General features: G+C 39.9%; 2 protein-coding genes across 2 annotated transcripts in view; both read right to left on the reverse strand.

The window, feature by feature from the left end:
• Positions 1 to 940: 940 nt before the first annotated feature.
• On the reverse strand, positions 941 to 9,414 carry LOC138595320 (arachidonate 12-lipoxygenase, 12R-type-like). The gene is made up of 15 exons (XM_069666688.1): positions 9,387 to 9,414; positions 9,065 to 9,244; positions 8,720 to 8,924; positions 8,474 to 8,555; positions 7,494 to 7,616; positions 7,275 to 7,378; positions 6,717 to 6,880; positions 6,413 to 6,556; positions 5,613 to 5,816; positions 5,368 to 5,454; positions 5,085 to 5,254; positions 3,255 to 3,376; positions 3,009 to 3,109; positions 1,503 to 1,673; positions 941 to 1,394 (listed from the first exon to the last, which is right to left on the reverse strand). The coding sequence occupies exons 2-15, from the start codon at positions 9,215 to 9,217 to the stop codon at positions 1,215 to 1,217; spliced, it is 2,010 nt and encodes a 669-aa protein (XP_069522789.1). The 5' UTR covers positions 9,218 to 9,244; positions 9,387 to 9,414; the 3' UTR covers positions 941 to 1,214.
• Positions 9,415 to 9,670: 256 nt separating this feature from the next.
• Positions 9,671 to 12,220, reverse strand: part of tbck (TBC1 domain containing kinase) — a 55,399-nt gene continuing 52,849 nt past the window's right edge. Inside the window, exon 26 of the mRNA XM_069666686.1 lies at positions 9,671 to 10,724. Coding sequence (XP_069522787.1) covers positions 10,614 to 10,724 — 111 coding nt within the window. The 3' untranslated portion in view covers positions 9,671 to 10,613. The remainder of the gene's footprint in view (positions 10,725 to 12,220) is intronic.

The following is a 12,220-nucleotide window of genomic DNA, read 5'->3' on the forward strand; positions in this document are numbered from 1 at the left end:
ACTCTACAAAAAGTAAGCCTGCGTTCTTCTGTGAAATGTTCAAGAAGTTCACACTCACACTCCCTTCATGCATGCTCACTCTTATTTTCCTGCAGTCATCAGCTGTTCTCATCACCGGGTCACACCTGTCCAACAGCACTGCAACACACCCTCATTGTTAGCCTATTGTTGCTGTCTTTTTAAATACGGCTTTTCTCTGCCTCCAGTTCACTCAGGACGTCATTAGGCACGACCCTCCACCTCCCCGTCACCGCCCAGTCTTCTTCATCTCACCAGCCTCAGACGACATCATCAGCCAACACTTCCACTACCTGTGCGTCCATGGGGGGGATGTACTGTATCTGGCTGCTGCTCAGGGCCGACACCTTTCACTCACCATATCTCCCCGTAGAGTCAGAGCGCCAAAGACTTCTGACCATGATTCACTACCACGTCATCATTGTTAAAAAAATATTTTTCCTTACTTCATTTACCTGTCTCTCCTGATTGAAATAAAGTAAGTAGTAATGCAGAATTTTGATCATTTTTAAGAAAACAAATGTAATTTGTTTGGCACTGTGTATTGAACAACAAATGAATTCCTGATTTCCAATATTTGGAACTTCTCTTGACTCGACTCTCCTGTAACAATATCTTTTTTTAGTAATTTCAAATTCATAGTCATCATCTTTGCTTTACTATTGCCCATAATGTTTGTTCAAAAACAATGATTGAAAGTTTCTTCATCAGTTTTCTTTATCATTGTTTTTTTTAAAAACATTCATACTCAAATAACTGGCACAGAACAAACAGGGTCAGTCACAGTTCAAGCTGTTGCTTCATTTATCAGTGCAAGGCTACTGAGCATCAGCGGAGGCAGATCATTATAAAAAAGGAACAGCAAAGTGCAGATTGTCTTATCTTTTTATTGAAGTAACATGTTTGTGAGAAACTTCTCGATGCAGCCGCTTCACATTGTGTTCTTTCTACTTTGATAAGATGCCCTGCATATACACAGACAAACTAAGAAAATGAGGATGAGTAAGTAATGAAATGTTCGGTCTCTCTCTAAATAATACAACAAACAAATGATTTGGCGCTATACAAATACAATTTGATTGATTGATTAAAGCTCATTAAAATTCTTTCCACTGAAGTATCAGTTACAGACACAGACACCTTCTCCTTTCTTACTTTTGTTTGGCCAACAGCTCAGGAGGTCACTGTATCAGATTTCAGAGGGCCACACTATTTTCTACCTTTGCTGGATCCAGGTATGTGTATGGAGCTTCAAGGCACGCGTTTCTGACTTGGATGGCTGCACTTAACCCTGCGAGCTCTCCTTGAAAATCCTTTATCAGCTTGTGTGGAATCTCCTCACTGAAATGGTCCTCTGGGTACTTGCCAAGAGGGACCTGATGACATCAATGAAACATATAAGATTTTTTTTAACATAACCTCTAACATTAAATGTTTAACTTATTTACACACAGACATTTTTTCATGAAGTCTTGAGCACTTACAAAGTCAGAGGACTGCTTGCTGAGCAGCCACATGGTGGCCATGCCTTGAACTGTCACATTGACATCAGGGAACGTCTGCAGCATCGTGGCCTGGCTCGTTGTCCCCTTGGTGGTTGGAGGAGGAAGTTGCAGGGTCATGGGAGTGTTGGGCATCCAGCCACCGTAGTCATACTGCATTGAATGAATGATTGATAGGTGACTGTCAATACATTTTGAAGCCATGCCATGTCTGTTTGTCAGCCAGACCAACTCCTTTACAGTGTCTACAGTGAAATATTTCAATAACTATTGGATTTATGGCTGTGAAATGTGGATGGAAGAAACATTTCAAAACAGTCCTGGTCCCCAGATGATGAATCATCGACAATCAAAGACCCAGTGACCCCCATATTTATCCACAAATATCTTGCTGCTGGATTACCATTCAATTTGGTTCATGCACTCATTTTTACAAGGGATGCACGATATTATCGGCACGTTATCGGTATCGGCCGATATCGGCTTAAAAATGAACTATATATACCGATATAATTAACCGATAAAATAATGGGCTGCTGCATACTTGATTAAATGCCCGACCTCGGTGCAATGTCCTCAGCGCGAAGAAGACCTGCGCGGCGCAGCGTGATGACGTCACATGTGTTGCAGCATGAGAGAGTTAGAAGCCAAAATGTCCGTGGTGTGGAAGTTTTTCAAAGTGTCCGAAAGATAGATAACAAAACTGCTATTTGCAATGACTGCTCAGCTTGGTGATGCGAGGAGGAGCCAAAGCAAAGTCTTTCAACACTACAAACTTGATTAACCATCTCAAGACCCGTCACCCCGACCGTTGTAACAAATGTGATAAGAGTTTCACCATTATACTGTACGCTAATTCCAATACAGAAGAGAGTTGATGATCTCTGCAATTAGGTGTGCGGGAAAAGAATATCGGTATCGGTATTGGTAATCAGCTAAATGAGTTGTAAAATATCGGCATATCGGATATCGGCAAAAAATCTAACATCATGCATCCACAATTTTTACATCAGAATGAACCTTCCCCTAACTTACCCTAACTCCAAATTCATCTAGCGCAATCATAAGATAAAAATATCTTTTTGTCCAATAATTGTGTTGAAGAAAAAATGACCTCGGAGATGAATGATATTTCTACAAGCCTAATCTGTTTCACTTGTGTTCTGCTCATCGGCAAATGTTGCATGCTAACATGGCAAACTCAGATAACGATTGTAATTGTAAGTAAAAACATTTAACCTCCTAAGAGTCAGCATATAAGCATTTTCATTGTATGCTAGCCATCTCACATTAAGCTCAAAGCACCACTGTGCCCGAGTTAGACCTCACTTAACTTCTTACAAGGCTGTAGACTTCTGTTTGCGGTCAATGCCTAACTACTAGTCAAAAGTCAGATGTTATACAGCGATCGACAGCTCTCAGGAAAATGCAAGCCTTTTAACCCGTTCTACAAAAGTAGTAAGATTAAATATGATCATAAGCATTCACCTGTCCACTATTCACGGCAGAGTGCTGTCCTGAGCAGGTGAAGATCGCCATGGTGACAAACTTGACCAACTCATCCACTGTGGTGAACTTCCGTGGGAATCCTGAGAAATACAGAAAAAAACCCACCTCACTTACAGACATCTCAATGTCTAAATTAAAGTTTGACTTCTGTTCAAATTTGAATACAATGCTACATAAATGTACATATTCATCATCATTAAGAATGAGCTTGTCTTTGAAGCACACCTGATCCTGCATCGAAGAGGAATCCATGGTGAAAAATGTCTGTAATCCAGTTCTGCAGTTCATCGTCTCGCTGCACCTCTTCATCATTCTTGTAGTAGAATTTTAGGATTCCCTGCACAAAGCTTTGAGAAATGTGGAGAAGTTCTGTGAAACACATTCATACTTCACTTTTACATTTTTAATACACACTCTGCCACATAGAAATTGGGATCAAAGGGAAGGTCTCATATTTTCTGCCTGAGATTTAGATAAATCCATACAGTTGTCATAAGTATGGAGGATACAGCTGGGTGGCAATTATCTTAGCTTAGTTTAAAGAATGGCAGTCGTATCTCCTGGGGTGTATCTGTAGGGGTGGGAATCGCAGGGTAACTCATACGGGATACTTGGCTCACGATAATGATAATATCATGATTAGGGATAGACCGATATTCGGCATTTTGACGCATATCGGCATTGGCCTTTTTCAGAGAGTTCATTTCTTTGCCAATATTATTTAACTTTGTTTTATTTACTTTATAAAACTTCAGGAAGTGATTTATTTATTTATTTAAATTTTCAGTTAACTTTATAAGAGATGCTGCTGACCCTGGGAACTCCCTGCATTTTTTGTTTGTTTGTTTAATAAACATATGCTTAAAGGCATTTAAGTTAAGTGTTGGAGTTTGTATTATTCGAAATTTTGACGCCAAGATTTTAACTTTTACTGCACATGAATATCGGCTCCAAATATCAGTTATCGGCCTCCTTGACTACTAATAATCAGTATCGGTATCGGCCCTGAAAAAACCATATCGGTCTATCTCTAATCATGATACAGCGATTCTATGATAATTGATATATTGCAAGACAATCATATAACGATACGAACACGATATCTGATTAACTGAATAATACAAAATGCCCCTAAAAAGGTGGAGTGCAGAATTAATGTATTATTCACTGCAATCGGGTGTCAGTTTCACAGATTTTGACACAAATTGAGATGAACGGTGCGGTGACTCAAATAGGCAGGGAGGTCTGTTTCGAGAGCTGGATTCTTTTTTAATTAAAATACAAATATTTGGCGCCAGCGAGACGCTAATTGTATCACGCCAGTCGGGTTGACAATATATTGATATTTTGTCCCACCCCTACTGTTCGGAGGAGATTATATTAAGGTGGACTTGATACAAAGAAACAGTAGGCATCCATTTATGTCGAAACACTGATGAAAGAAATCCTAACTGTTTGTTTATTAGAGACCTATATCAGGTGTCTTACATCAGAACACCTTCAGTTATTTCAACAGCCAATAGCCTTTAACAAACTGGATTGTACACCCAATACTGACAGCCACTCTCTGTACAGTAAATGAAGTAAGAACAGCCAGATACCTCAGGTGATAGTGATCGGTTGTGGGAAAATCCAACCCTCACTCCACCACAAAAAAAAACAAAACTAAAATAATCGATTGGTAGCAAATAGCTTCAAAGTCTGAGTACCAGGCAAAGTTTGCAACGCTGTGACCATTTACCAGAGCATGGAGCACAATTTGCAGGTGAACTCAGTGGAATAAAATGTAGCCACTAATCCTGCATTTGTATTTTCAGGTCGCTTTCCTGCCAGGATTGGGGCTCCCAGCTGGAGCAATCTCATTAACCCACATGTGTAGCCTCTGTGTAGGCCAGATAATCTGCACTTCACTGCCTCTGAATGGTCTTACCAACCATAGCAAAGTGTAAGTCTTTATATTGTGTGCCATGGCAACTACACATCAATAAATACTCTACACTTTTGGGCCAAAATCAAATAATAAACAAAATTCAGAATGTAAAGTAACTATTATACCTGTGGATGATTTTCCAAAGCTTGAGTCCATCATCTCTGTAGTAGAAGTTGGGCACATCCTCCAGCCCGCGCTCCGCAATGTCATCTGGCATGCAGAAGGAGCTGTAGGTAATTGAGGACAGTGATCTCTGCAGGAATGCGAACATACCCTCTCCACCAGAAGCTGCAAACTAAAGAACAGTAAAGTACATGAGGAATATTGTGAGGGACAAAAAAAAATGTACATGATATTGAAAAAAAAATGTAAGTTAAAGCTCTTCTGAGCTTGTTGGTCTTTTCTTACTTTTGTGAAAGTACCAGTCTCTGAGATTAGAGCAAGTCGAGCCAAGAAGTTGATCTGCAGAGTGTAGCGGGTGTGGGGGATGAGGAGCTGAGGGGGAAAAAAGAAAATTCTGTTAGTGTCAATAATACTTGTGAACAAAGTCCAAAATCTTGATGTTTCAGTATCATTTAGCAGAGTTTAAAACTTAAATACACAAACAAAAAAACATTATGACTCATATGTTCAGTGTTCTCCTTTGCAGTTACCTTGTACAGTGGATGCACCATGGGCACATTGCGCAGCAGTGACACAGCAAAAACTTCTGCCAGCAGGTGAGTGCGCAGCAGGTGAACATTGAGCTGATGCTCGTTGAAATCTGCACTCCTCACAAAAATCTTGGCCATCAACCAGTCGTACTCAGAATCAGAGGGGTAAAAGATGGGGTTGTCGTCTGCTGGAGTCTGCTTCAGCTGCAGGAGAAGGTTAGAAGTTTAACTAATCTGTTTGTAATTGTTTTTATGTCCAGCACAGTGAAAGAGGGAAGCGTGCTTTATATATGTTTGCACTGTTTGTTAATATAAAGGGAGGAATCTCGGTCCATTTATCAGATTGATTTCACCCTTAGCATTTTCTGTATGTCTTTAAAGAGCAATCATTCCTGTATCCCTCCGTATCAATGGCTGCAACATTTTGATTATATTGCATAGTTGTTTAGCCTTTTTTAGACATATTGGAGATTTTGGCATTCATAGATAAAACTGACTTGACTATGTTGGCATCTGTGGGCCTATTCAAAATTTGGATATGGCTATGGGAGGAACTTTCTTACATCTCAGGCTCAGGCAAGAATAACAACAGCCTTTCTTTGCAGAGAAAACTTCATGTGGATACCAGCAATGGTAGCTGCGTCTTGCAAAGTGTGCTATGTCTTGTTAAAGAACACTTTTGGCAAGGTAGACACTTCCTGTCGCACGGGAACCTACCTATTACAGTTTAATGATAGCCACCGTGATCAGGTGTCTAAGTTACAGCTTTACTATAAGTCATATTTGAGTGCTCATCTCACCTGAATTGCAACTGGCATCATCTTATCATCAGGTGTTTTGTGTAGCAGGACGAGGGGAGCCGTCAAGTACTGCTTCTTGTCATTGATGGTGTTTGCTTCCACTCCATCCAAACGATAGTAGTCACAAAGGTACATGTTGCCTTTCTGTTTAAAATGTTAGTGAGGATGAGAAATGACTTGACACGGATGTATCAACGTGAATATTCAAAGTCAATAATGCAACATACAATTCCACATTAAACATGTAATGGGGCTAAAAATTAGTCGAATTGATTTTTAGATCAATCAACGTCCAGACAATCACCTGAAATTCATCCTCCAGGCGACTCCCATGGAGAAAGAGCAAATTTTCATCGACTGGAAAGTTCCCGGGCAGGTGTGAACAACGCCGGATCATCATGGGGTTGTTACCATTTAGAAACTGATAGCCGAAAAAAGAATCCTGCATCCAATGTTCCTGAACATAGTCTGAAAAAAAAAGAGTTTAACTTCAATGGGTTGCAAATTTTTTGCTAGGAATTCTTGCTCAACAACCACAGTTTGCCAAACACTGCTTGCAAACTGTGAAACGTTTGTGAAATGTGTTTCTCACAACTCAGAGTCACATACAAGACAACATTAGACACTGGTGCTAGTTGTTTCAAAGTTAGTTTTAGCAAAACATAACATAAGGAAACTTTAACATGTTAAGATGTTACACATCCTGATGTAACATTTTTACCCGATTGACAGAGTGAAATAAAGACCCCAATATTGAAACCTATGGCTTCTCTAAGGAATATTAAGAATTATAATACACTAAAAATAGTGTGAATATCCGAAGAACTAACATGCAAACAAGTATCAAGTGACAGTACAGTACCAGATAAGGCCGTCCGTTTGCAGCAGAACACCCGATTGATATCTTCAATATCAGTCCACTGCTCCTTGCTATCAGCCAGTCCATTAAGCTGCAGCTCACTCAGCCTGGTAAATAAAATCAAAGAGTAACTTTACCAAGATGATTTTTTTTTAACATGTAAGGAGGCCCGTACATTCTAATATAGATGGGTGGGTATTGAAAAGAATTCATAGACTTTACGCTGAGGCTGCGGTGAAGAAAAACTCCGTGGTCTTGGTGAAGGAGAAGCGGACCTCACAGGGCAGAGAAAGAGGGCTGTCTGCCTTCATGTTGTGGGGTATTCCATCTGCATACACATCCCAGCTGGGAAAAACAGAATATCAGAGTAAGTACAATTAAGATAACAGTGTATATGCAGTTTAACTTGGAACATCACCATAACCAAATAATGGCTGTTAAGGGAACTGCACAAGTGGCCATTAAGGAAGCTGCAGTTAGCATGTAGCCTACTGTCAAACTCTGTAAGTGCACACACTCATCCTGGGCACAGGCCATAACACTAACAGTGGACTGACTAGCTTCACATTTATTATACACCTTTGCTTTTTACAGTTACATAATCTGATGTTATGTTCAATGCTAAAAACTTCGCATCATAGACCTTGTAAGCTTGCGAAGAATTTTGGCATCCTAGCTAACTAACATAACCACTCATACAATAATTAACAAGCAATAATGAAGGAAAGCAAGCAAGCTAGAGTTACTCTGCTAGCTCTAACTTAGCTAGGCATTTAATAGGATAATAGCACTAACGCTAGAGAGCAAATAAACCAGCATGAGCAGCCAAGCTAACACTAGCTCACAACACCAAAGGGAGATCCCTCCTTGATTTTAATGGTCTGGTTGTGACTCTACTATACCCCCAGCATAGGCCAAATTCCTGGTTTCCAAAAAGAGCTTCTCGAGATAAAGTCTTGTGCTTTGCTTTGGACACATAGCTCATTTTTAATGTTAGCTGACTCCATAAGCCAACTTTAGCTGGTGCTGCTCTCTGTTGTTGCTGTAGGGGAGCTGAAGAGATGCAAGGAAACATGCTTAACTTCAAATGTTTGGGATTATCCTGGCATAGCTTTATGTAGTGCACATAGTTTCTTAAAAGTCATCAGTGTCAAATAGTGGTTTATATATCCCTATTAATAGACAATATACAGTATATATACCGGTAGTCGACCTCTCGCTGGTTCAGCTCTTGCTCACGACTGTGCTTGGCAAGAGCGTGGACGTCTTCAAAGGCTCTCCGAGCTTAGAGAAAGAAGAAAAGCAAGAAGTTAATTGTAGAATATACTGGTGTTGGCATACATTTACCACAGCCTGCTTAGTCAAGGTTGCAAAATTTGTCTCTCTTATATTCTCTCAGTGCTCATTGAAAAGCTAACCGGATGTAAGAAAAGCAAATGTCCACACACCTGCTCCCTCTCTGAAGCGTTGCACCTCGCCATCAGTGATCCAGCGGTACACAGGAAAGTTGTAAGTGTCTCCCTCAGGGGATTTCACTTCCACCTTAGCGGGGAACCAATTGTCTTGAGGGAAAAGTAAGAGAGGCTGTTTGTCCAGCTCTATCAGGATCAGCTTTCCAATGGACTCAGGGCAGGTCACAGTAAAAGTAGACACCTGGAATAATAAAAACTTTCTTCAAAAGATATCTGAGGATAAACACCAGCTTTGCTACAATGGTATTTTACGGGTTTGTAAATTCTTGGAGTCAAAGTTGAAAAAAAAAAATTTGAGCATAAAGAATATTTCTGACTTACAGCTGCAGTGATGAAGTTTAAAGGCCCTCTGAAGTTTAAGAGCCAGCTGCGATCACTCTCCCCTTCTGTCCCCACCAGCTTGATGAAGACATTGTTTAAAGTGGTGGCACCAATGACATTGGCAGTGGATACGGTCACTTCATAATCCACCATTTTTTTTCTCTGGAAAGCAGAAGAATACTGATGTCGGGAGAATGATAATTAGTTTTACACACTCACCAGGTTAACAGTTACTTGATGAATTGAAATGCAACATACCTACCACAAGTAAAGTATAACAGTGTAACAACACATATTAAACTAGTCTTTAGTCCTGGCTTACCTGCAAATGAGACCAAGACGTTCCTTTGAAGAGCTGCTCCTTTGATGAGAGAACGCACCTCTACTTGCTCTTTAAATACAGGTTTGTGGGAGTGTGCAGCAGAGATCCTCTGATTGTCCAACGTATTAAACACTTGCCAAACAACAGGAAGAAGCTGGTTTTGACATCATAAGCTGGCACTACAGGAAAAACCTGATTCTCCCCTGTTAAAGGCAACACCATTAACATGCAACTAAGAGTGCTCACTACAAATAAAATAAAGACAGTTACACAGTTCTTCCAGATTTATCAACTGGTTTAATTATAAACACATGTAACATGATATTAACCAATTCTATAACACGACAAAATCAGTAGAGACAATTGAGTGACATGTAAACAGGATAAATGCATGTAATACACAAACCACTGTGTTATTCTTATTGTTCTCACACATACATACATTTAGCGGTCACTTTATTTGGTGCACCTGCACAATCAATGATCATTCACTACACCAGCTCTGCCATAGAGTCCTAATTCTTTCTGTCTGCATCGTAAGGGATGTGTATATTCTTATAAATCATAATAGAATAAAATATAACACAAAACACTGTTTTCACGTATGTTTAGATATAAAATTTCAATTTAGAGCTGTTTTTTATTTTGTTTTTGTCCTCCCAAATTACATGCATGAGGGGGGAACACCTGAATATATTACAGTTAGGTACAACACCAACCCTAACAACTAACTATTACCGTGTCTATGCCAACACATAAACTTGGATTAATGCGCAGACATCATAATCAAGTAGACTTTATGGCAGGACTGTTGCATTGGATTGCATGAGATTGTATATGTGAACCAAGTTAAGCGCCTACCGAGTATAGAACACAGCTCCCCAGGTCAGCTGACTCAGAATAGACTGCTGACGTACATCAAGATATTTATATTGGTCACAGCTCAGTTTATCAGTGTGAAGCTGCTACAACACGAAGCAACTGTCCTAGAAAAAAAAAGATTCAATCATTCTTAAGACAGAAAATAATGATAATAAAAAAGCTCTGTTAGGTATGTTTGTTGATTAACCCAAACTGGGTTTAATTTGCTTTAATAACGCTTTAATTAGAATGTGTTAAAAAAAAGTAAACGATGAGACAGTTCTTTGTTCTTCACTTCAGCTCAAATCACGCAATTTGCAGTCTTTGCTCTCGCCCCTTTTGTTAAAGTGGAGCTGAGGTGCAGGTTCAGATCTGAGGGGAGGGCACAGTCAGGAGTCCAGTAGGCTTCAGCTTGTTGATCCCTCCATCCAGGATACAAACCCGTGGGAAATTCACCTTGACTAGGTGTGACGCAAACTAGGGAAAAAAAAAAAAAAAAAAATTAGACAGTTACGAGAATTAAAAACCTTGCATTACTGGTTGCAGCATATGTGCACTTACATCTTTACGCAATAACAGTCTTAGTACATGTAGGTGTTTCCCAATTGTTCAATGTGTAATCCATTTAATTAAGTGTCAGTTATTTCCGCATCAGATTAAACACACAAGAGTGACCCGTGAGAGAGATTTGAAAAGAAAAGACTTTGCATGTTGAAAAAAACACTTTTTGGGACTGAATCTGCTTCCTGGTATTGCAGAGACTTTTCTCTGTTATAAGAGCCTGATACTTTTTTGTGCACTCACTGTTCTGAAATTAGCTTAGAGAGTGTAACCGCTGCCTAATGTTTTGTCTGTGTGCTAATTAATGTTTTATCCCTCTATAATTACTATAAAACGAGTCGAGCTGGTTTAGCTCAGTTGGTAGAGCACTGATCGCAGGTTAGACGCCTGGTCTGCTGATCTTTCGGTTCATGTCATCTCCCAACTCTCTACTCCCCACATTTCCTGTCTCCCTTCAGCCGTCCTGTCAATAAAGGCAAAAGCCAAAAATATTCTTATAATTACCATAAACCTTCAACTATAGATGCACTGTGATCTGGGCACCAACTACACGCTCAAAGGTTACAATAAACAGGGTTCCCACTCTTTTTCCGAAATTATTTTCCAGGACATTTTCCAGGAGTTTTTCCTGACAATACGGGACAGCACTTGCTCTCAAATATATCATTGACTGGTAGGCCTAGTACTGACACTTTTAACCCCAGTTTTATTCCTCCTTTTTTTGATGATGCAGGGTTCACGATGAAGTGTCTCAAGCCCCTTTTACACTGCCAGTTCAAGGCGGGATTATTACACCTGTCATGTTCTGTCTTCTGTGTAAAACGCACGGAGGCGCAATGATGGAGCGAAGTCGCTCATTAAGCCTACATCTATCCAAGTTACACCTGAAAGGACATAGCAATGTATTGAAAAAAAAAAGATAATAAAATTCAAGTGTCATACTTTTCGTCTTTCAGTTGGTTAGAAAGCGTCTAAAGGCGGCGATCTTACATCGCTCGCAGGATTCGATTTTGAATGTGACAGCTCTGGGAGGCCCGACCGGAGTTGAGGTGGCAAACTTCTGCTGAGCATGGGGCTAAATTAAATTAAAATTTTCCAGGACAACATGAAATTATTTCCATGATATTTGGTCATTTTAATTAATTTCCAGGTGTTTCCAGGACTGGAAAACTAGTCTCTAAATTTCCAGATTTTCCAGGACGCGTGGGAACCCTGAATAAAGTTTTTTCAAAACTTCTCTGAAGCAGTTCCACAACATATAAACCCAGCAGTGAGGAAAATCAAGAGTTACAACCGGACACATGCAACACTGTCCGGATATCTGGGAAGTGTGCTCCTGCAATTACCACTTATCGCCAGAGGTGCTGCCAAAATCATTACACATAAACCACAAAATACAAACAAAAGAGTGC

This window comes from Semicossyphus pulcher, unplaced genomic scaffold, assembly GCF_022749685.1.
Source record: "Semicossyphus pulcher isolate SPU_LCO1_2020_fin unplaced genomic scaffold, fSemPul1.0.p SCAF_17, whole genome shotgun sequence".
Classification (NCBI taxonomy): domain Eukaryota; kingdom Metazoa; phylum Chordata; class Actinopteri; order Labriformes; family Labridae; genus Semicossyphus; species Semicossyphus pulcher.